General features: G+C 41.2%; 1 protein-coding gene across 1 annotated transcript in view; it reads right to left on the reverse strand.

Annotated features, from left to right (window-relative positions):
* Positions 1 to 26,462, reverse strand: part of LOC109853047 (protein vein) — a 290,727-nt gene that overhangs the window by 28,369 nt on the left and 235,896 nt on the right. Inside the window, exon 5 of the mRNA XM_020424757.1 lies at positions 4,685 to 4,743. Coding sequence (XP_020280346.1) covers positions 4,685 to 4,743 — 59 coding nt within the window. The remainder of the gene's footprint in view (positions 1 to 4,684; positions 4,744 to 26,462) is intronic.

A 26,462-nucleotide genomic window follows, 5' to 3' on the forward strand; every position in this document is an offset into this window, starting at 1 on the left:
CTTATCATACACACACATACATTGAAATAGTTTTTAATTTGTTATACAAAAGATCATAAAATCAGATTAAATCTGCAAAAAATGAAAATGCTCTCTTTTTTCTATATCTTGCTCTATTCTTTATTCTCTATTCTTCTTTTTGTTTGGGGTGATTTATTGCAAGTTGTCTCTCGTCTAATTTACACGTCGAATCTGCGTATTTTCGTGTACAGTTTCCACATGGTTGATCCGTCACCGCAAAAGTTGTCTGATAACGCAACACCATTAGTAAACTTAACATCGTCTCACAGTTGATAATCAAAGCTATTCGAGCCGATCGAATGCGCGTAAGCAAAGTTTAGGTCAGGGCGAACCCGCATTTTCGACAGGTTCTCATTGATAACACGTTCTTCCGATCCTCCTTCAGTTTTCCTACCTGTTTCGAGAAAAGTTGCTGCTTCCAAGGGTAAGAAGTTCGATTAAGAGAAGCGTTTACGAGGATAGCTGTAGTGGCAGTTTGAACTTTATGGACTATACAGAGAGGAAGCTTTTTACGACGGAACGCAAGACCGCAAAATACACGCCAGGGTCTAGAGAGAATATTTGTATAGATACATTCTATGTATATATGTTTTCCAGCCGATTTCTTACACTGCGTTTTTCCCGGTTCTTTTGTGTCTTTCGATCGATGCTCTCTTTTTCCAATTACACGCGAAACAGTTCATTTAATTATCTGAAAATTTTATAATGGAATCAATACGTCTTATATTGAGCGTACTTCACTTTTATCAACAGAACTAGTCGAGTGCAATAATTTAATATCGTATAATAAAAGTATTTCATATAAAACGTGAAGCAAAAATATAAGGAGTTTTGCAAAGAGTGATAGTAGCATTTTTCTCAAAAAATATTCTAATATATAGATACATTTATAATTGAAACAGTTTTTTCTATCTCTCCTCTAATTTTCTGCAATATTAAGAAATTTTTCTTTAAATTAATCAAGATGTTTTATTTAATTTGATTATTTTGATTAAACCAAACGTCAAAATAACCTAGATACATTACAAAAATCTAAAACAACAAAAATATATAAAAGATATATAAATTTATAAATAAAAAGATATATAAACTTTTTTGCTCTGTCAAATTGGTAAAACACTTTTATAAGTGTTCTCTACGTTGCTATTTTTATTTTACAGTTTTGTTTTTTATTTTTTTCTCATAAATACGTACATACAACTTCTTGAAAATATTTTTTTTATTCTACTCCGATATAGCTTTATACTTTTTATGCTTCCATTACAAATTGAGCTGACATTTTATTTGATTGCCAACTAAACGTGAATAAATGTACATCGTGTTTTTCCATCAATTTTCGCCCTTCTATGGTTATTCTTTGACGATTTGGAAATTTATGTCGTCCCTTTCCGCTTGCGTTATTTACGCGTCACTCGCCCAGTTTCCCACAAGAAAATACTTGGTGAGGTATTTCTTTGGGAAGAGTGACTTGTCTCGAAAAGACTCGTCAGAATGCAATAAGAAACGAGTGAAAGAAGCAACGAGTCGTTCTTCAAGTATAAAAATTTCTTTCGTGCTTCCTTTAGATTCTCTCTTATTTTGTAGCTGCTCGAAATTGTGCAATTTCTTGCGTAAAGAAATCTTGTTCACAGAATTTAATCGAGAACGGCTGAACACATGAGAGAAGTAAATACCTTGCTGTGCAGAAGAGAATCATATATATATATATATTCTTCATATATGTCTGCTCTCGTAGAATAAATGTTTCTGATTTCTGCAATTCCTGTTACATATTTGTTTTGTTCACATAGGATCTCATTCACATATACGATCGACAGTATTCGCAATATATACTTGTCTTAATTACAGTAATTAATTCTTGCGATCACGACGTAATTTTCAAACGTCAAAGAGAAATCCCGTCGTGTAATTAACACGACGCTCTGTAATAAGCGCATCTCTAATATCGCGAAATGAGCCGATTAGAGAAAATCGACGATACTCGAGAATCTCGTAGCGTTTCGAAATTTTCGCACTGACGTCGCCGTTATCGATCGAAGAAAACTGAAAAATGACATGTAAACTTAAAACTGCGAACGGATTACATAAATTATCATTTAACGTAACAAAACAAAAAAAAGTGCACCTACCTGCTTGAAGAAACGGAAGAGCGTCAAAAGCTTTCGCTACTAAAAAATTTGTCTGATATAATATTTAAAACGAGAACTTTGAAGAAAAATTTGAAAGAGCTCTCTCTCTCTCTCTCTTTTTTCTTTTTATTTAGAATAGTTTTTTTTTTTCTATGGTTTTCTATCTATTAAGTTTTTTCATTTAAAACATGCTGGTTTGAGATAAAAAAGATGAGAGGGAAAAGCAAGATTCAATTTCTTTCTTAGAAACTTTAATTTTCCACGATTACTTCGTCCCACTTTGTTACACTATATGAAGGGATTATAAGGCGAAAGATTTTGAGCGCTCTTCTCGCGTTTATCTCAGGTTGTTGTCGATGTGTAAGAAGCGGCGCAAACTTAAAAATGTGCAGAAAGGTCAACAAAGGATTAAGAACAAAGGCGGTTTGCCGAGGTGGAGATGACGTTTAATCGTAAATCAATAAAATTAATGAATTAAATAAATAAATTAAAAATGTTTATATATATATATACACATATTTATATATATAATATATATAATATATAATATAAAACATAAATAGGGTCCCGAGACTGCTGGAGCACAGCGCGCGCGCATTCCCTCACACTTCCCTTTCGTAATACCCGCCGTTATTCGCGTTATACGCGGAGGTTCGTCGTCGTTGTCGAGGTTTCTGACGGATGAGATCATTATCGTCTCTCGATAAAATATATCGTCGCAGATATTCATGCGACTCGTTTCCACAATCCCCACTTCTACTCTCTCTCTCTCTATCTTTTTTTCTCATAATATTATAAACGTCCTTTTTCACGGCAAGACTGATCGCTTGGTTGGTCGCTCTTAATTAAAACAAAAATAAATGGGATACTATATATATATATATATATATATATATATGTATATAAATACTCTCTCTCAGTGTGACGTACACTTTAAGGAGAACATTTTCCTTTGATCGGATTGTTAATTCCCTCAAAAACCTCTTGACCAACTCCCGCGTCTCCTTCCTCACCGGGATGAGGATTTCCCCATTGCTCTCCTTCTCTCGTAGTTTGTGTTCTTTCACCGTCTATCTTTCTTTCTCTTTCTCTCTTTCTCTCTCTCTCTCTCTCTCTCATTATCTATTTTATATCTCTGTTTTTAGCTAGTCTACTGCGTTACACTATTGTATTTTACATTAAATCGTTTTTGCCCTGTGGTCTCTTTCCCGCGATTCGCTCCCTGACTGACCGATTTCCTCTTTCCCCTTTTTTTTACGTCATTGTTTTCTGAGCGCAATAATCGGAAAATTTCGATTCTGTAAAATTTGAAGATATTGCTGCAAAATATTGTTGAAAATGATTGTCATAAATAGCTATACTGTTAGGTATACTATATATGATAGTTTTGAAGTGACATAGGCATTGTCGCAACTTTAACAGAAATAAATTTGAAGGGAGTAAGGATCTTTCGGAACGCGTTCCGGCAATTCGTTGTCGCGGCCTTGATCGAGACCCTGAGCTCTTTGGTATTATTCTCCCATTCGCGGAGATTTTGGAGAAGTGTGCGACGCACACATCGCATATCTCCGGCGTGCTTTTATGTCGTCGTTCTTGACGGCGGGTTTTTCTCGAGGTCGAGCACCACCGTTTGAATTCGCGATAGTTGCTCGAGAATCCAACCTCTCTAACGCTACGACGCCGAAGAGAACATCGGGGAGAGTCGAGAGCCCGACGTGTTCCTTTCCTTTTTTTTTTTTTTTTATTCTTCCCTCTTTCATTCGCCGGCACACGCTCATTTGCACATTCATGATCTCTCGCACACGGTCGCCCATTCTTTCTGTCATCATTTCTCCCTTTTTCCCGCCGAAGAACCGTCCGCGGAAGCGCGTGTATGTACGTTACGTAGTGACATTTTTTCTAGAGGAAAAGTACTGGTAATAATGCTCAAAGAAAAGAATTAAAAAAGAAAAAAACAGAAAAGTGAGAAAGAATTAAAAGAAAGAAAAGGAACAATAAAACAAGATGTAGACAAACATTAAAAGAAATCAAATAGTAGATATAAGAAGAACTATAAAAAAAAAATAAGAGAAATAAGAAAAAAGAAGACATAAGAAAAGTTGTCAAAGTAGCGATATCTGTAGAAGTTCAAGAAGGTACCAATGCCCGGACCAAATTGTTCGGAACCTGTTTCGATAAAGTACACAGAATCCGTCCTGTAATGCCCGAGATCCGACGAAACCGAAAACTTCGTCATTTCTATATTTTCTTCTACAATTTCTCTTTTCCTAAATCGCTCCCTGTCGTCGTCCCTCTCGTTTTCTGTGTTTTTAAATCCGCCTATCTTTTTTTTTTTCCGCACGATTTTTTCCCGTTTCCTCTTTGGTCGCGCGTTAGCCCTTTCACGACTCCATCCCTTAGGCCTCAAGTGCACCGCAAGAGTCTAGAAAAGGGTCTACTCATGGTTTAAAGGGCTCCGCGCGATTATCGCTAGCAGTAGTACGAGGTAGAGAGTCCCAGCTTGCAGGAAAAGGCCCCCCTATGGTTATACACACTTCCGGTGCTGCTGACTTCCTTTGCCTCGCACCGCTGACCCGTGTATCCCTCCGCGCATCTGCAACAGAAAAATCAAACTAATTTGTGAGACATTCATTTAAATTAAATGTACGTGACGTAATCAGACATTTCCAAGCTTTAATAAAATCTCGACAATACAGACATCGAGAAGAGAACAATTTTTTTTATGACACAAAACAAACAATATAATTATTGCATTTTGTGAGGTACATGTATATACAGAATTGAAACATTTAATGACATTTGATTTATTTTTAATAATTTATTTTTTTGTTTTTGCTTTTTTTTTTTTATAATCCTCTCATCTTTACTTCATAAAATACCACGGCGTCCCGAGCAGACCGCGTCGTCGGTGCGGTGAAATTTATTAGCCCGGCTCGGAGCTTTTTTTTCCCGAGAGCGCGTGTGCGAGAGAAGCGCGCACGCGGGTTTCTTAATTTAACTAAATGTATGCGTCGCATCAGAATTTGCGCGACGGCGTCTTTCGCAAAAGCGCGCACGACACGGAATAGCGGGGATTTCGAGGAGAGACAGGCCGATGTGTCGTTTCTTTGGAAAAATAATGTTATGCCGTCGTCGTGGCTATTTATAGGCCGCGGTTAACTAACCGCGACGAGACGTTCGCGCGTTCGAAGCCACCGCGCGGGATTAAGAAGAGCGCTCGCCCGCTCCCTCTCGGGTGCCCGGATAAATAAATTATGGCACGACCTTTCCTCTACCGTTCTTTCTCGCGCCTTTCATTTTTCTCTTGACGCACCAATCTCTTCCTCGTTTTTTTTTTGTTTTTTTTTCTTTTTATCGCGAACCGCTCCGCCGCTAATTCCGTCGCGCTGTGTCGTTATTTTCGCCGGTCGTGTCGCGCCTCTCGAATTCTGCGCGTACAAGGAATTAACAGCGAATAGACGACTAAAACTCGCAAAAGGTTTTTCGCGTTAGTTTCGTATTAATTTTCCCCGTCCTTGCGCGGACTAATTTATAAGAGCTAATCAAATTTAAAGCGGCGACCGAGTTGACGCACAAACAACATCCGATAATAATCGCGAGATTTTGCCTCTTGTTGTGCGCCCGTCGGACGGATATCCTTAATCCGGCACTGTAAAAGCCCCAGAGAGAGAGAGAGAGCAATTCTCTCTTTCTCTCTCTACCTATACCGTAGTTTGTCCGGGGGACCCCGGACGGCGTGCGATAAAGCGTATTTTTGTCACGACAAATTTGGAGCGTCTGAGACGTGGCGCGTCGTTTTTATTTTGCGAAATCGCGCGCATAGGTAAAACAGAAGAGAAAAAGAAGGAGAGAGAGGATAGCGAGAGAGAGAGAGAGAGAGAGAGAGCAAGAACAACGGAGAGCGGGACAAGAGGGAAGAAAAAGAGTGACACACAGTTCCAGAAGTGTCTCCGATGAGAAGAGGGGACGACGCTTCGGCGGAGAGAGAATTGGGTTTTGCGAGCGACCGTCTCTCTCTATCTCTCTCTCTTTCTTGAATGCTCGCGCGTGCGTTTACACTGTTCGAAAAGAATGACGACCGACACGTGCTAAGGGTGGGGTTAACGCGATAATATAATGCGTGAAGGCCACGATATTTACCCGCACCGGATACCCAAGAAGTAAGAGAGTCGAATATTGGACTTTGTTGCGAATTTCTCACGTGCGCGAAACAGTCGCGCGATTTCGGTCCCGCACGATTCGAGAGTTTTTCGGTACTGCATTCGCGGAGATTTACGAGGGATCTACGTTAAATATACCATTTCTCTTTCTCCCTTCTTCTTCCACATGGATTTACTGCCGAACGAACTAAAACAGCGGCGCAGATAGTACAATTTACTGTACCATTCACTTAAAGCCATTAACGCGCACCCGCTAACTTTACCCCCAGCCGACCGCGAGTAATTGGCTTTCCATTGAGATTTATCGTAATCATGCGTGCGCGCTCTCGCTACACTTCCGACAACTTTTTCACACGTCGCCGTAAAACAAGACGGCGCTCGCGCGAGAGTTCGCGAAACATTCGCCCGTTCGAAATGAGAAAAGTAGCCAGGACGTGTGCAATATGCAGTGAAATTCGCGCGGAAATTGTGAACGAGACATCCGATTGATAAAGAAAAAAGTACACCGCGAAGAAAATGCGAAAAGAGAATTGCCGCACAGAAAGTGACCTTCTATATAACAACATTATCTTAAATCGCACTTTAAAATTATCTCTCGTTTTCCGCACATAGCTTTTGAAATGATCCTCTGAAGGTTATTATTCCGTTTTTCGTATAATATCTCGACGAGAATTAGACAAGTTCGCGAAACAAATTCATGGCTATCTGCGGAGGCGTTAACAAGAAAATTTCTCGCGTTATATCCTGTCCCTAAAGTGCTTTTACGACTCGAGAGAGGAAATAAAATTATTCTCGGCGAGAGAATACCGTCGTTGTACAGATCGATTTTTCTCGTTGACAGTTTTTACGCGATTCCCGCGCTCCCGTACACACGCGTCGCGACTACGTTACGCGCGCGCGCGTGCGTGTGCGCTCGTAAAAAGATCGCAAATTAGCGCAGCTCGTTAATTCAGGGCCGTTGGCAGAATTGCGGCAGATGCATCGGTTTTCTCGCGTGACCGCCCTTTGGAATATATCGATCGGCAGTCCGCTTTTCGAGGGTAGATTCATTGTCTCGCGAGCTTTTAATAGAGCGTTATTATTGTTTCCTTCCCTTTTCCCGAAATTTCTCTGTCGCTGTGATCACACAGTGACATCGGAAGCCTTTTTCCATTCTCGTTTTCCAGTCCCGCACAAACTTTCGAAAAATCACTGAAGTTTCGACGTGGAAGAGCTTGCAAAACGTGACATGTCGCGCACAAGACTGCTCTAGTTTATAAATTGAAAATTTACAACTTCGCTCGCGACAGAAGAAATGTACTTTGCTAATGCATTATCTTTTCTTTTTTCCATTACGCGAAAATTTTCCCGTCACGATGTATATAACAATGAACTATGTGTAATAATAATTATTAGGATAAATGTTTTTTTTTAAGAAAAAATTTCGTCCTTTTCTCAGCTTCGTTTTGCAGAAGAAAAAACAGCGTTAAATTAAATGACATCTTGTATAATTAATCTAAGAGGGAAAGAGAAATTGTTGGAACACATTTTCCGACCTCGTTACATTTTTACTAAAATTGCTACGCTAACACCGCACTTTGTTTCAACGACATATATAGTATATTTACGCGAGTAAAGTTAATTTTAAAGAAAACGATGCCTTAATCGCATTTCAGTCTCGCGATGACGTAATCGTGACGAGCACCAACGAAAAAACGCGATGTCACTTCGCGGTAATAACTCAAAACGTTTTCCCGCATGATGGTACTAAGTAAGAATAAACAAAGAGCAGACAAAAAACTAATTAAAACACGGAAAATCCACGACAAAGACGCATAGTGAGAAGAGAGATATTCCGGCCTCTGGAGACTGTTGTCTTTTCGCGCCGGTCTCTCTCCGAACACGCGCTTTTGCCTTTCGTTTTTCAGATATTAATTAAAAGTAACAACAATCCCGGGAAAAGAAGCGCTTTTTCCGACAGTGGCGTTTAAACCCGTTCTTAAAGAAGACGGCTTTCTTCTTGTAAATATTTTTTACGACAACAGAGCGAAGCCATATAATTGCAGTTGAATGCGTGATATATAGTATAATGGCGTTACATAAAGTGATTTTTTTCCAGAGTGTATTATGCGATATATTCATCGCGATACTTTTCACATAACATATTGTTATTATTATTTTGGATTCAGATATTTTTATTTAATTGCAATCGTTATTTAGATATAACAAAAATAAAATATACCGAAGTTGTAACGCAAATTGATTTCTCTACTGACAATGTTTTGCTACATCACGAAATTATAAAAGCGACTCTTTGTACAACCACGCTCGATCGCCAGAGATTTACGAGAATTCACGTTGGTTTTGGTTTTTCAAGTGGAAACGCCGAGTATCGGGGATGAAAGAGAGTGGGTTTTGTTATACGATATTAATTCTCCGTGACGGGTCTAAAAGAAACTTTCTTGCAGTATAATTTAATTCAATAAAACGTTTCCACGCGAAACGGAAGTTTCGGAGATGTAACGTTTCGAGAGTTTTTGTGTGATATTTACAAAATAAACAAATTTCATATACCTATATCCAAATATTCAAAGAATTCAATTTTTGCGGTACATATTTGTCTAATATATAATTTAAATATATTCATAACTGCACACACATACATGAAATATTTATTCGTTGATGTAAAATATTTGAACACGTCAAAGATATAATTGTTTGAACAGCGCAAATATAGAGTGTAAATATAGTTTCATATTGAAGCAATAAATATGTTTATTTGTAGCTCGCAAACAATATATATATTCTCTCTCTCTCTCTCTCTCTCTTTTTCTTTCTCTCGTACAATCGTCGTGTATTAAATTATTCCTAACTGCGGGGAAGATCTCCTTTTTCGCGCCAGGACTCGAATGTGCAGGTCGCATGCGTTTCGGTCTCGCGTGCGCCCGAATGCGCGGAACGATTCCGACTATAATGTACCGTACTTTATTTTAGCCCGCGAATCGCACTTTTCCATCTCCTCGCCCCCGCGCTTACTTCTCGCAGGACAAACTGGGTTACTTAGTTGCTCGTATAGCAGCTACATCCACACCTTTCGCGCATACCAAACGGGCCGGAGCCGTAGAGATCCCGCGCGTTGCACCTGTATCCTTCTTTTCTTCTCCCCCATACTTCCGCCGCCTTGCGCTCTTCCATTTCCGCTTTCATTTATTTTCCTGGCTCTCTGCTTCCTTGCCTTTCGTGCCTACTTGGACACTCAATTCACGAGTGCGAATAAATATAGCGAATTCTTTTGTTTTCTATTTTGTTTTGAGCAAACTCGAGTTTGTGTGATTTTACTACGCGGACGTGATGCGCGTTGAAGGTGAAATCAAAGAGAAATCGCGGAAAAGAGTTTAACATCGCGTCGGACATTTAAACAATTCGGAAATTGTAAACCGGAGCAATATCAAATTGTTGTGTGCTAAAAAAGTTAAAGATAACACGATTACATTTTTCCAACGTTTCTCTTGTTTTAACATCCTTTTCCGTGTGCGCGTGATCGGGGTTCATTCACCGTTGTGTAATGTGGGATGGGGCAAGCGGGGTGCGAATCTCGATGTCGTCGAAAGGGTGCCAGCTGGCGGGACAGGTTACCGTCTGGGAAATTGGGACGTCGAGAGCGGCGGTGCTTGCTCTCGATCATTTTCCGACATCGTCTGCCGACTTCCTCAGCCCGAGGGCGGGGTTGATCGCCGGGGAGTGGCGGTGGTGAAGCGCGCGATATCTCTCCGGTGCAGTCTTGGGAAATTCGAGCGGTCTTCCACCTAAGTCCGGTGGAACTTGTATTAGCTCGGCTGCAGTCAAGCGATGACCACAAAACTTGATTCGACGCGGGAGGTTTGCGTTGATGAGCGCGCGGCGAAGACTCTCTTGGAATTTAATCTCGCCTCAATTGCAAGCACGCGCGCGCGCGCGATAAGGCATTAAGTGTCGTTTTATTGGATTTCTCGCAGTTATGCCTGCGAGAAGATGCCGGATTGTTATTAGAAAAGAATCTCTAGAGCCGTTTGCGCTCGACTTGGGACTACGCGCTTTGTGTTTTTTTTTTTCAATTAGACGCGTCTGTTCCTCTTTTTTTTATTTTCCAGATAAATAGAATGCACCAATCGTTTGAGTTCAACATTACATTTCTAGAATATTCAATCTCTAGAGATTGCAATATAAGTCTCTTTTTGTTCATCCACTTTGTTTATCATCTAAATTCAGTAAAAAAAAAAACGTATAAAAGTGTTTTACGTTTTGCGTTTTCTTTTTATTCCGGGCAGCCGCACATAGATTTTACGCGATACGCGCGACGATTTCCGTAAGGAAAGTTGGCACCGCACGCCATTCACGTCGAAGCTGTTGATCCTCCTCTAATCAATTAGACCAATTAATTAAATGCTCGGCGCCTACGTGGAAACCTTAAAGGTGAAATTTACGCCTCGTACGAGGACCCGTCGAAATCGACACTTTGTGCAGCTTGGGGAGCTTTCTACGTAATCGAGCCAGCCGCGTTGCGCGCACCGCGCGCGATATATATCACGACGTCGAAAAAGTTTGCCGTAACTTTCGCCGTGCGCTTTCAATAAGAACGTCAGACGAAAGAATTCCGTAGGTGTTCGGAAATAAAAGCGCACGAAAGCGGAAATAACAGCGTGAGAGGAAGGAGAAACGGGGGTTGGTATAAAAGGCAAAAGGGGTGAAAATTTTACAGCGTCTGACTTGCGATCGTTGCGAGAGCGCGTCCTCTCTCTCCGTTCGTTCAGGCAACGCTTCTGTCCCGAGGAAACTGCGCGCGCGATCTTTCTCTAATTAATTAGAGGCGCGTTTAATTAAGTTAAATGGCCGGATTTTGTCGGTTGGACGGCGTAATGAAACTACGGATGTGAGACCTACCGATAGCAAACGTCCGATGACGTGCGCATGTACAACGTATCTTCTAATCTCTCATCTATATGTTTATAGTGTATACATATATATATATATATATACATATATATATGATTAGAACGGAATAATCTTTTATATCTTTCTCTTTTAAAATTATTTTTATTTATTACGTAAACTCTAAAACTGACAAAAAGTAATTTTTTTTTAAGAAGTTTTTTTTTTTAATTGTTTCTTTCTCTTTCTCTCTCTCTCACTTGTCTCTCTGACTCTCTCTCGTTACGCGCGATATTATTATGTATTATAATAAATAACAATTTTGTTTTGGTATCAACAAAGTTATTTTGTTGTTTTTCGAGATTTACTTAAAAAACGATCAATCAAATTCCGCTTCTGAGTGAAATCTCGACAACGATCGGGAAAGCGATTAATTAGCCTTTGCGCGAACATTCGGAATTCTCAATCTGACGAGCCGGGACGGCGAAAAAGCGGCTTTCATCACTTGCTACATCGGGAAGCACTCCGATTCGATTGGGCCAACGTGCCGGATAATTTGAGCAACTTTCCGTTCGTACCTCGGCGAGAGGAGCGCAATACTACGGCAAAGTTTCTTACAGGCAACTCGTTGCCCTTCGCAGCTTCAAACTTCTTCAGGATGCTCTTATAAAATCACGGAATAAGTTCCGGCCCGACGACTCGTTCGCGGAGATTCACCGCGCGCGTCTTTCCTGTTGCTATTGAATAGTGCAATGCATTGATATCAAACACATAGATTCACATCGCGCTATTGCACGTCAACTATCTACTTACCGCGAGCCAGTATGTTCAAATGTATTAATATTTTATTAATATCAATCCACTTCGTACAATATTCTACTTTTTTCTCAAAAATTAATGTTCCAACTTCTTGAAAAACTAAATGTTTTTAAAATTAAATCTCTCAAGTGTTAATTAGGTAACTTATATTGCAGTAATTTCATAAATATATATAAATGCACAAAACGCGCAAGGTTGAGCCGAGGCTGGGGGATTTGAATGGTACATTTATCGAGTATGACGAGATTACTGGATTGTTGCTGCGAATATTTCGTCTTTTTTTTGTCACGACGGCGAATATTTTCAATCTTCCGAAGTTGTTTACACGACTGACAGGATGGCTGGCGCGTTGAATGGGGATAGATAGCAAAGGCGGATTTTTGCCGCGATTACCATTTATTGGCACATCTTGAAAGCTCGTTGGCGTCGGCGGGATCGCGCTGCTTGCGTCGGACAGCTCTATTTCCTTAAGCGACGGCTGTGGGGTAGTTAGAGGGTGGAAATGTCAGGTAGCGCGCGGCCTGGCTGAGTCCGGGCTCAGTGGATGGTTCTAGGCGAGAGAGACTCTCCTTCTCTCCTTTCCTCCCTTTCCTCCCTTTCGGACTCAACTTCCGTCTCCACGTGTGTTGGCCACATATGTCACTGAAACTAACTTTTGCAAGCTCTCGCTCTTCGCCCGTTCCATTCCTACCACTCTCTCTCCATCGTCGTCCGCCTTTGCCCATTCTACCCCTTGAGACTGCCCACCGATCACAGGACGACCGCTCGGATTGCCGTGCGAGAAACTTTGGTTCTCGCAGTAGTAAAGCTTTTGCAACGATGGAAACAATCATTTACCGCGCTGCTTTTGATACACGACCTCGCGAAAATAAATGTATACGCGTCAAGCTAAGTCCAGGTTACATAATGCGCGCGCATTTTTCCTCTGTTTTGATTTCGTAACGCCTTGTGGTTAGTCTGACAATGTTTTTATTGCGAGAATTTTTTGTGTTGAAAAATATAATTTTTCTTATACACAAAAATCTAAATATTTCAAATTTTTATTAACAAAAAATTGATGTCAAATTGATCGAAGTAGTGCGCGATAGAACGAAACAACAGTGAAATAACTCGAAATAACCGGCGTTGATCGCGACACCCGCGTAGAGATCGTAGATCACGCGACGCGAAACACGGCAGAGAATTGTAGATCGCGGCTGATGAAATGTTTCCATTCGGAGCGATGCGTTCAGCATGAAGACGCGTGCTTGCGCCGTAAGAAATAAATCACACGTTTCCACGTGCGCGCGTGTGGAACGCGCGATGCGCGCGAGGCAACGTAATTAATTAAGGCGAATCGCTTCGGATTGTTCGCGCGTTTTACACTTGGCATGCTGAGTAATGGGCGCCGTTGATTAATACGTCCTGCAGATGTTACTGCGACGTAAACATTAAGACCTCGTCGTGTTCTGCAATCGCATTATCATCCTTAACGTTTTGGTGTTATTACCAAAAAAAGAAGCGACCGTACGACGCGCGCGGACGATCACTCAAGAACGGATATCCTCTCAAGAGCAGATTTCTCAAAAGCGTTTCTCATCCCTCATTTTGCATGCTGTGATATATAATATTGTTCCGATTGATGTAATCAACGCTTCATTTTACTTGCGAATATTTTTTTGCGAAGGAAAACCCGCAACACTAAATTTTTCACGGTATATTACAAAAAACAAAAAATCAGATTTCAGGAATTTTTCAACACACACGATATAAATCACGTTCTGACACTGCTTCGTATATTGTTTTCGCTAAATATAATTCTCTTAAATATAAAAAAATTGATTTATTTAACTATTTTTCATTCTTGTGTGTATAGCATGCTGCGAAACTACAAAAACAAAAAAATTCGACATTTTACACACATAAAAAAACGCAAAATATTCGCGAAAACGAACAGTTAAAATTTCATATAACCCGCGAGAGAGGAATAGTCGTGCGAAGTTGAAGTGATTTCCATTCGTTGCGAGAAATGCGATCCGGGGAGCACGAGGAGGAGAGGGATGCGCAGCGATAGAATCCAGTGTGCGTTCGTTTTTATTAGGTGCGCCCTAGATCTGTTTTCAACTCCCGCGTTCTCGTTCCCGCGATTTCTGCATATTCTCTCGTGTCTGATGATTTCTCTCGGTTTTTTTTTCGTCGTCGATCCCGCGCGCGCGTAACGCCGATAGTCGCGGCCGTTATTCGACCATAAATCCCGCATCGGCGTTAACGCGAATATACAGGATATCGCGCAGCTACGTACAAAAAGGCGCGAGGCCATCCTCCTCCCACACTGACCCTCTTTACGCGACCGGCTCTTTCTGTTTCGCTGCTGCGAAGAGCCATTTATTCTTCTTTTGGCTTTACTACGCTCCTACGAAAATTTATTTCTCTTTCTCTCGCGTGGCTCGCAATCCTGTTTTCCTGCGACACACATGATCGCAAAGCAGAAGAAGAATCAACTCTCCGTGCCCCGCGCCGACTCGTCTAAAAATCTTGCAGCAGTATTTCGCCGAATAAAAGCCGTGCGATATCAAGCGGCACCAACAGCGCGACCGAACGTGCTACGGCGCGTTTCACGTAGCGTATTTAATTTATCGTTTGCTTCGTTATAACAACGGCTGTAAGGCATCTCGTTTTTTTTTCCAACGCGAGATTTTTTGTCATGTCACGGTGGCGCGATGCGTGCTGAAACGAATCCTCGTTTTTACTCGCCGCTAATGAGGTCTTTACGATCAAACCAATGATAATGTGAAGTGTGAAGTCATGCATTTTGCATCAAAAATCATTTCTCTTTTACTTACTTTGTGAGGCGTTCTTTTTACACGTTATAACGTTAGAGTGCTCGCAAATTCTCTTTTCCGATTTACAAAACTCGTTATCGTGAAAATTACCGATTTGCGCGTTTGCCCGATATCCATAATGTGACTTATTTTGCTAATCGGTCGGATCAATGTGCAAAATCTGCCGCTGTTATTTCACGTCGAATCCCTTTAGTGCCATTTCTCTGTCGGCTTTACGCCCCGCGCGCCGCCCGAAATTTATTTCACTCTGTTGGCACACTCGCTTTTGTATTTCCGCGGCAGCAAGAACTTCAATGTTATCGCAGTCAAGCGAATAATTTAGTATAATTGTTAGTAAATACGCGCACAGTTTATTATGTTGTTGCGTGAAGCTTTTCACGTATTTAGTTGATTACACTTAAAATCGCTACACGCGCACATTGTTAGAATAAACGCAACTTGCAAATCCTTGGTTAACTCGGAGCACAAACACGGACATTTACAAACAAAATAAACAATGTATTTTCATTTACGCAATTCTATGGTATATATATTTTATAACGTAATTACTTTACAATGGAATGAATTAAAAAAAAAAAAAACAAACGCAACAGAAAAAAAAGAAAAACAATACTTCGAAATCTCGTTGTCAGAATAATTGAAGATGCAAAAAAGCGTTGATTGCACGTCACGAACTTGATTAATATCCGTGAAACTTTCCCGTACGACTTTTAAGCTTTCGAAGGCGACGCGAACGTGACTTCGTAAGTAATAAAATGCCGCCGTAATGTAGAAACGAAGGAAGTAAGGGGGTGAAGCAAAGGGTGGCGCGTGTCACACGAATCTCCCGTAGCTCGTTTCAAGTTTTAACGTTCCATTGCTTGACCACAATGGGCACGACCGCGTTTTGCGGCACGAAAGTTTTGTAAAACACGACGTCTCTTATACGAGAGAGCCAGAATAGAGAACCGAACGTTCAATTTTTGTCAATTATTATATTTTTTTCGTTATCATATCGGAATAAAGTGTACCGTAAAAAGCGGCAATTCGTGCGATTTTTGCTACACGAAATATTTCCCGATAAAAAAAAAAAAAATGAGAAATAATTTTTTGTCCGTTAATCGTGACACAAGACACACGAGGAAAATTTCTTCGTTGCTTTTTTGACTTTGTTCTTGTACCCGCTATTATCGTAAATCCTGTCTCTTTATTATCGCGCGACATTCATGCGTATAATACGGTAGCAAATACTCTTCGCTTTCTCCTTTCCGATAGCCGCGAGGTGCGCTCGATATATTCACATTCTTTCTCACAGATTTTCTCGTAAAAAGGAGGATGATACGCCTTCGCCTGCGCGAGCTCTAAGAGAAACATGATCTTTCCGTCGGTTACCTATAGCTCCGAGAATATTACTTCTCGCTCTTTTTTCTCCGTCTTTTGTTGAAGATAAAATACATCGCTCTCAGGACTGGACGTTGCTAATCCGCGCACGCGGCTATCTCTGCGCGAGCGATCGTCTCCTTACAGCGTGATTTGTATCGCGGATCTTAGAGGATCTACAGGTGGATTTACACCTCATTAAGTTTGTAGAACTTTTAATTCTATTGTTCCCGCATGTATGTTCGAAATAGAAATTTATTCGAATTAAAAAGAAAAAAATTGATTCTCTCTAAAATTCATCCCAACAATTTCTCCAAAAATTTCATCCGCATATTTTCGTGCACAATTTCAACGCGCTGCAGTTCGAATTTGAACGCGCCGGTGAATATTTATCCAATGAGAGAAATAAATTGAAAAATTATTATTGAAAATCAATCTCTCACATGCTGACGTGGCGAAGACCTTTAGTTTTTAGTTTCGCGAGTGGCCGTAAATACAATTTTTATTTGACATTTATAATAATGCAACTACGTATTTCTCTCATCAAATTCTCATCATTCAAATGTCACAAAGATTCTGACCTTTCAAGCGTCATTTAAAAACATCCGCGTAGATTTTCTTTGATCTGACACGTCGAAATTGCTCCCGTCTTTTTCGCGCAGTCAGCAAATACTGTCGATTGCAACGACAAAAATGCGACCGAAGAAAAATAAAAAAAGAACTTATCTATACCGTATTAAATACGAGACGGGGTCGACAACCCGGTTATAACGATAGTGGTTGTCGCATGTACAATATAAGCCGTGATGGTGGTAGCAAATATTTACGGACAATGTTTGTGCCGGTTCTTGCGTGTCGGCACACGTGCGTACGTCTCTGTACGTGTGTGGACGCGTGTTTCGCCTACGACAAAATTATCCGACGATGACGACGACAGGAGGAAGAATATTAAGTTCTGTCGAAGCGACGGAATAACCGCGCTCGCTATTAAATATCGCGGATTAAACACGCTCGAGAAATTCGCGAGGAGAGAAATAACGCGCGTGCGCGCCAGCGTTAACTTATTCGCGTGCGGATTGTAATAATAATGGTCGCGTTTTGATGCGCCGGCGAGCGAGTAAACGTCGCCGCGCGCTTGGCTATCGTTTAACATTAATATTTCGCATGTACACTGGTATGTTTATTCGTAGATGCTCGTGTATATACGCGTGTATACTGTTGGTATTATTACAATATGCAATGGGACGTTTTGTAAAGTAAATAATCGCAAAATGTTTCTTTTTAATGTATCGACCATATCGGTCGGTTTAGTTTTCAGTTATTTCGCGCTATTTCAATAGATCGTATCCATTCTGTTAACAAATTATTGATACGTGTCATAATTTATTCTAGAGTTTGTGTACGAAAATACTCACATATTCTGTAATCTTCGATACATATTTAATTGTTTTTACACATATTATTAATTAATTTATGCTCGTAAACATAAAAATTATTTTATTTGTTGGAGAAAAAATCTAATTTCGCGAGAGAGAAAAATCTTTTCTAAAAATAAAGTAATAGTTTTGTGTTTTAAAATTTTACAAGAACCAAATTACATAAATGATATACTGTATAATGTGTGATATGTTAATTGCTAATTTGCAGTTTCCAAGCTCGCATATGCCTAAGCAAAATTTATCTTGTTGGTCCTTCACGTTCTTTCTTTTCTCTCTCTTTCTCTCTTTCTCTCTCTCATGTCTGACTGTCTACGTCGACCAGGTGTATCTTTTTCGCGGGGTGGCGAGATTTTTGGCTCATGATCAAGTTGAATGTTTTGGCTAGCCGGTGACACGGTACCGCCTTGTCTACCGCGCTTACGCGCGACGGATATAATAAAAAAAGCTCGTCACGAGCTTGCGAACGGCAGGGAAAAAAAGTAAAGAGGACTTATTTTATCTTCGCTCATTGCGACAGGGACGTGCTTGTGTCAATCAGGCACCCTATACTCTTCTAACATGGGCGTCCTCAGAGAAGGCAAGCCCGGCATTTGCTCCTCCCTAGAGAGGCAAGTTTTTTCACAAATTGTGTTTTTTATCTTGAAACAAGTTTGAAATCCCTGGTTAACAAATTAAATCATACATCTATTCATGAAAACTCTCTCTGTACAATGAAACTTTACTGTAAAATTTATAATTTTTGGGGCGGAAAAATTGCTCCGCTCCCTCCTGAAAAAAATTCTGCGGACGCCCATGTCTTCTAACTTCTTGATGAACCCGATGAATAGATTTCTTTATCGGTTCAAATTTGTTTTTCTAACTTGATGATGTAATCGAATCAAATATAATTAGAGTTTCACTTTATATTCTTATATCGCCAACAACTTTGATTTTTTCAACTGTCACACACACATTACACAGTTTTTAATATTTATTTATTAAAATAAAACTTTAACGAATTACATGTATCACACAATGAAGTTTCTACTTTTGCTCAGATATTTTACTGACCTGGAATTATAACTTGCGATGTAATAGCAGAGAAAATCATTTTCAATATTGCTTTGCACTATTTTTCCTATGTTTAAATGTACGTAATGAAGTACAATGAAATATTATTCTTCATTATTTTTATAGAGTTTAATATAAACTTCTCTCATAAAAATCTTTTTCCCTCTCATTCTGGATTAATATAAACTGTATAACAGCCGTAATGAGTGCTTTCTTTCGATTTTATAGTGCACACTTTACACACGTATATATGTATATGTATCCTCGACAAAGGTAAAAGAAGTACATTGAATAATGTAGAAAAACGCGCGGATAAAAATATATACTTACGTCGAATAACCAATCTCATTTATTGTTGAATTTATTGTTGGAAACTGAAGATGTTTTTACTCGTGTTTTACTCATGTTTTTACTCATGTCTGTGTGTGCGAACGTATTTCCAAGTTGCCAGTGACATTTATAAATTTTATGCGGGCCAGAAAAAGAATACTTAACATTCCGCGTGAAGTCAAATTCGCGACGATTCGTGTCTGCAATAAATTTTTAGTCTCTGCTTTTTTTTTCTTTGCTTTAGACAAGATTCGCTGTCTAACTATATCACAAGCTTATTTTTACACGTAGAATCGACCGATAGATCGATACACAAATGAATTTTCTAATAATAGAAATATAATTATTATATTTCATACGTATCATGTTATTTTTGTAGAATAGGAAATTTTATAATTTAACATTACAAGTTTTCATACTATTTAATATATTAAATAGTATTATATTTAATATATTTTGTAAATCAATACTTTTTTAAATTTATAATTAATAATAATAGATAATTATTGCCGCGACAAGCTGAACTTAATCACGAGATAATATGTTAACAAATAGACTCGTGAAGATAGACTCTGAAGATAAGATTTTCAAATCCAATACCGTCATTGTCAAATCGACGATACGTTTTCTAATGTTCGCAAACTTTTTATTGCGTGTTTGTGAAACCATAAAACTTTTGCCGGGTGAAATTCCATTTTTATTTCCGAAAGTTTTCGATACCGCATGCAGCGAGTATAACTTCTGGGAAAGGTGGCTTCTATCTCTTCAAACTTGAATATCGCAGAAAGAGCAAGAAGACACGTGAAAAAAATTATTTGGCGTTCGCTCCAAGAAACTTGTAAGGTTTCGTGAAAATAGAAAAAAAAAAAAAAAAAGAGACACGTGACATCTAAAGTAGAACGAATGTGCCGTTTGTGAATGACATTCAACCTCTTTACTGACAAGTCGCACGTGATAATAATTCGGAGGACGCGTTGTCGTCGAAGATCGGGAGACGAGATATTTTATTTGTCTATGCGTTCGATACAGATGACAAATCTGAAAAGTGGTCTCGACGCGCGGTACCACTTCGAGTCTACCGTCTGGCAGTAGTATTTCCAGACAAAACGGAGGGAAGACGAAAGGTTACGAGATTTTGCTCGGGAAGGAAGACGGAGGATAGGAAGACAGAGAGAAAGAGAAGCTTTATTTTGTCTGCGCGAGGAGACACGTCCGGAGAGACGGACTCGTAACTCTCCTCGACGTTCGCCTCCTCGAGACGTGCAGCCTGCTCTCGCCCCTCGCGATCTGGCACCTTGTCGTATATTTTCGTTGTTCGGAAAGAAAGAGGAGGAGAGAAAGAGGAAAACCCGCTTTTTCTCTCCGACACCAACGAAATACGAAGGCCGATTTGCCGGAGTTTTACGTGTCAAAACGCGTTATCGTATTGGCGACGCGTCTGCAACGGCTGCTACGTCGTCTTTATACGCGACTCCCTACCGTATGCAAGCGCGCTCGCCTGCCTTTTCTCCGATGTCGAAGCGTCGCGAGAACAGGGTGTATTTGACACATGCCGAAGTTTTCCTTGCCTCGCGTTCGGGAGATTCCTCTTACACGGAAAGATCGCATCGCTGCGATCATGTACGTTTACTCGCTCAATAAAGAGAAAACGGCATTCGAAATAATGAAAATAATATTGTCAATATTTTAGAAAAATTTTAATTTTTTTTTCGAAAATTTAATGCACAACACTTTCAAATCGTTTCTTCAAGACGAACTCTCACCTGCAACCTCTTTCGAGATATTTAAGATAAACGCCTCAACATCTCCTTAGTAAGCCGTTGGAAATAAGGGCGGGATGGTCGGTCGCGTCAGGAATCAGCAAAATGGTCTCGTAAAAGCGACTTAACAACGTTCGGCAAGGCGTCAGTTCGCCGCCAGCTCGCTAGTGGCGCACTACTCACCTGAGCCATCTTCAGCTTGCGCGGCGCGCTCGCCGTCTAAATAAATCATTATTTCGGTAAAGTGCCGCGGACCTAAATAAAACAGTGCGTCGCAAAGTGCGTCCGGGTTTCAGGCGGGACTTAACCGCCACGAAGCGCACACGAAATGGAGCGCGCGAGACTGCCGGTTTTCCTGGATTAATTAGCCATTCATAAACCCCACTATCCCGAATCCGGTGTAGTTTTCTGGAACACCACGTCATCCTCTGTGTGTCGAACGACGGGTCGTTCTGCTGTTGCGCGAACATCGAAAAACAAAAAAAAAAAAAAAAAAAAGAACGCGTTTGTGTCCGAGCTTGGCGATGAATTATTAGGTCGCATCCACGTTTTTCGCGCGCGACCCAGCGGCGCGACGGTTAAGTTTTCACGACGACCAGGGATTCGCGTGATTTTGTCCCTAGTACACAGCCGGGAGAGCTACAAAGCAGCAACGGCGATGTATGTGTAAATGTGTGTGCACCACTTTCAGAAACGAAACCCCTTTTGCGCTGCTCACGAATAGACGCGCGCTTGCGGAAAGCAACCTTACATGGGGTTTGCTATTTTGTTGCAACGCTGCTTTAATGTGGTTCTCCTAAAAGGGCCTGGCGCTCCGACCGGAAACGCTGGTGACGGATATTTGGGACGGATATAACCGTTTGCGCGTATACATACGACGATCCAGTCTCGACTAAGATTGATTAATCCTTTCAGATCCTCAAAGCTCTACTCTATTCAAAGAGAAATCTGTTTTTTTTTTTTTCTGTCATTTACTATGTGACAGTACGTAAAGCCATAAATAATATTCAGGACGGTTTAAAAATTTTTTAGATCGTTGTTAAAACAATAGACGAAGACGTGATTCTTTGTGTTACCTTCTCTTGTGTTTCTGTTCCGCGTGTTGTGTTGCACGTTGCATGTCACAAATGAGATAAGGAAGTACTTCTAACGTAAAAAAAGGGGTATGGTACAATAAGTCCGGAAGAATTAAATTAATCGTCGTTTTAAAGTAATATGTGTACGTGCTCGTGTGCGTTTGTGATCTATAAAAGCACGTGATCATAAAAAATAAATTTACCCTCTCGAAATGAACATGAGTTGTGGCGCAAAGCTATACCATAAAAAAGTACTACACAACACATACGTCCAACGACGTATATATCTCCACAATCCCTTCGTTTTAATGCGTTGTTTTACTGAAGCACTTACATACACAGACATCATGCGTATACAGTGCGTAGTCTTTTTCTCAGATCCGACGATAAGTCAGTTACTTTATTACCGGATATTTTTTTTTTTTTTTTAACGCGCATACCAGGTAGATTTATGAACGCGCGATCGCGATTAGAGCTCGATCGCGAACAAGCGCGTTTGAGCTACGCCTAGAGTAGCTGTAACGTGTCACGAGGATAATATTTACACTTTCGATGCTAGCGCACTGATAAGTACGATGGGGGCTGGTATTAGCCGCTGTCCGCGCGCGTTTGTTCCGCGCTGCATCGGCCTTTCACGATATAATTCCACGTTTCGTTATCGCGTCATGCGATTCCGCTCGATGTTCGGGTAAAATTCATCGATTGCGGAAATTTCCAATTATCGCGTATTAAATTTAAACAAAAACAAACAAACAAACAAATACGATTACACATTTGTCAAAAGATGGCGTTTCACAATAGCCCGATGTAAATTTCATTGCGAATGATTAATGATAGCTATTATGCTTCACGTCTCTTATCATCTTCTCATCTCATCTGTATTAATCATCTCGTATCTTAAGCAAGCAACGATTTACCGGTTCCATTATATTCGGGTCGCATCACCATTTCGGATAAATCCAGCCGAGTTATAAACCGTATACAAAATTAATTTTACCATCACGTGTGATAATTGCTATTTTGCGTAATAACGTGTAATATCGGGGGATAAGCGTGAGAAAATTCGACGACGGTCGAGTGCTTGATTATGATTTCCACGCCTGGGTAACACGCGGGGTATATGTATATACGCGGATACACGTTGTTGTTGTATCCGCGCGCGCACAAGGAGACGTCCGAGGTCCGGCTATATTTCCGGCGTGAAACCGGGCGCAGTTACGCGGTTACCTCGTAGACACCAGCATGTGCGCTCCTTCGTCGTGAAACTATTTCGTGAGTACTTTCGACCATTACCGTCCGTTTGTACGGAGCAAAGGGTAAGGGAGAGAGAGAGAAAGAGAGAGAGAGAGAGAAGGGAGAGGCATAACCGCACGCCATCCGAGCGTTTATGCATCCACACGTAGGCGTAATATTTGTTGGCCACTAACGGGATACAACACGGGGTGTACGGGGGTTTCACGTACGGGAATTTACTTGCGCCCGGCGCGCGCGGACGACGACGTTACGTTGTTGCGCGGTACGGCATTCTACGAGAGAGCGTGTTCTTTCTTCTTTAAACATTTATTTCTTGCTTTTACAAATCGTTAACTCTCGAGACGCGTGCAAAACCGCGCGCAAAAATATAAAATCGTACTGTAAGTAAATACTACGGATATTCGGAGTATTTACAGTATATTTACATATATTTGTATACAACATTGTGCGACTGTGTTGCATAATGTTCCCATTCGCCGGGAACAAACACGTTTCTATTATACAACAGCATATTTCGGATGTGTCGCTCTTTATATACCACCGCCGCGTTATTTCGCAGTCTGTGAATAACGCAACGCTCGCGCCATAAAGGGGGGACTCAGGCTACGTTAAGGAAAGATAATGCGCGCTCCGACACCCGCTCTCTTCCTCGTCCTCGCGAGTATTCGATTACAACAAGGGGGAATACAAATGGGGTCACGCGGTTCAGACGTTAAACGCCGCTCGGGCCGAGTTAACCGACGATTCGCGGTTTTCCTTGAGAGATCCTGTAATGAGACGAACATCACACCGCGGCAACATCCAGAATAACAGCCCGAGAAACGCGAGAGGTACATTTGCAGAGAGAAAGAGAGAGGCGCGGAATATTCAGAATCTTATTGTTTCGACGAGTAAACTGTCTGCGAGCGAGACGCGTTTCTACATTTTCTCGCATTTGGTCTCGCATAATCACGATTATGCATTTCGCGAACCATCTGTATCGCGCCATGTGTTTCCTCGCGCTATAAATACGGTACTATTTAGAAAATTGAACTACTTCATTAATTTCCGATATGTCCTCGGCAAAGTTTCCCCGTACTCGGGGAATGGCGCGGCCCTCCCGTCGATAACGACACGTCGCAGTTGGTGAAATGTCCGTGTTAAACTTCTGTTCAATATTGGATTGGTGGACAATGTGTATAACAACGTGTTGTTGTGCGTTTCTAAACGCTCCGAACGTCCGATTGATGCCAGTTGAGTCGCGCGTTTTATTTTCAGCTCCACACACAATTGATTTATTCGACGAATTTAAATTCCAGGCGCAAAGTTTTTTTTTTCCAAAACTTCTGATTACTTCCGCTCGGGTCTTCGATTGCATTTTGATATGATGATTAAATATAAATTGCAAATAAACTCTTTTACCTTTCTCTCTCTTTTTCTCTCGATAGGATTATCGTTTAGTTCGAGCGAGTTTTATCATCCCGAGAATATATCCGATTGGTACGTTGCACGTAGTGCGTCTTCTGCTTTATAGACCATAGAGATATAGCAGAGAGAGAGAGAGAGAGAGAGAAGGAGCGCGTAATTTACATCTCGCCGGAACTTTATGCCGCGCGCGCCCTATTTTACCCGATGAAACAGATGTAGCGCGCGAACGTAAGCGAATTCGCGATCTCTCCCTTTGCCGCACGTACGTACGGAGGATGAGAGTAAGCTGCCGCGGCTGCACGTAGAAAATGTATCATGTCGGGACATTATATGCGCGCGGCGGAAGTTTCGGAATAACATTAGGAAATTTCAGTCGCCGCGCGTAACTTTTCGCCAAGTTGCCGTTCGCGCGGGAATGTGTAACCGGATAGGATTGGACGCTCAATCTTCCCTCATGCACTTTTATTCGATCAGACGGGGCGCGGCCGCGGCTTAATCTTCCCCCTCCGTGAAGTTATCCTTCCCCGTCGCGCCGCGCCGCGCCGCGCCGTGAAAACGGAAAGCGCAAGTAACGACGGGACATACATTACGAACCATCGTCGTTCCGCACTACATTGTACTTCGCGGGAAATATTTCACATACGCCGTATGTTATCGCTACATCGTCGCTATCACCGCCGTAGAAATAATATCATAAATCCTCCGGATCCGGGAGAGAGAATTCTCCGCGGAATTCCCCACCGCTCGCCGCGTCAAATCTACGAAAAATAACTATTCCGCTCTCGCAAGCCTCGTGTATCGTATCCGGATTTTGTATATTCCCGATATATTCATATCTTCGTAGTTCTTCTTCGAGGTAAACTGTGAATAAATCATATCGCATATTGTCACGGGATCCGCAACCGTTCATGTAACGCTTATTACATATATTTTCGCTATTACACTTTTTATTTTTCGTTAGACGTGACGTGCGTGTGAAAAATGTGCGCCCGCGAATTCGGAAAAGTTTGAAACGCGCAAACGTTAAGACGCACGTCAGTCACAGCGCAAACAAAAAACTGCAAATCCTGTATGGATTTTGGAAAGAAGATTCGAGAACAAAAAATTTTAATTTAACGCTCACAAATCTCGTTAAAGTGCTTGTTTGTTTCACGGTCGGCCTGTCATGACTTTATATTGTCTCGTCGTGAAAATGAACAACGAGGACGAGAAACTAGTGAGAGTAGAGAAGATCGACGGACACGTGTATTATTATACAGTTGTACACAACGTCGCCTTAATGCACCGCGACGCACAATGTCGCCGAGTCCGCGCGCTTCTTTGTACGCTTGTTCGCGGGGAGGAAGAAAGCCGCGCGAAGTTTCATCACGAAGTGTCGCGCGAGCCCCAGGCTGGCGGGCATTTTCGCATAAAAGCTTCGCGCTTTCCTGTTAAAATAATGAGCGTCTCAAAAAAGAACACGCTCCTCCGCCGCTTCCGTCGTGTCGCCGAGCTCCAGAGAAAGAGAGAGAGAGAGAGAGAGTGAAACGACTGTGCTCGCAACTGCATCGCTCTGCAGCTGCTGCACTGGCCATTTTGCGCGCGATCTTTTGTGCGAACGTGGTGTATACATTGTCCCGTATATGGGCCAGGGTTAGATAGCTTTTTGTAAGACAAGAGAGAAAATGTTGTCGTGACGCACCGAAGATAAAATAAGAATTTGTTTTTTGAATTATAATTGTCACACACATACACACACACATACACACATAAAATGAGGACAAAACTACATCACCAAATAATGTATATTTGGAACAATCGAGAATTTTAATTGCTTTTGTGCACGCGTTTAAAGTTCCGCATCCCTCCGAATATGCACACACCGCTGGTTTTATTGTTTCGCCCGCTCGTCCGATACGTTTGACCGAATTACCATTGGGAGCGATTCGTTAAAGCTACCTTGACAACTA

Source organism: Pseudomyrmex gracilis, unplaced genomic scaffold (assembly GCF_002006095.1).
Source record: "Pseudomyrmex gracilis isolate BER0280 unplaced genomic scaffold, ASM200609v1 scaffold_42, whole genome shotgun sequence".
Classification (NCBI taxonomy): Eukaryota; Metazoa; Arthropoda; class Insecta; order Hymenoptera; family Formicidae; genus Pseudomyrmex; species Pseudomyrmex gracilis.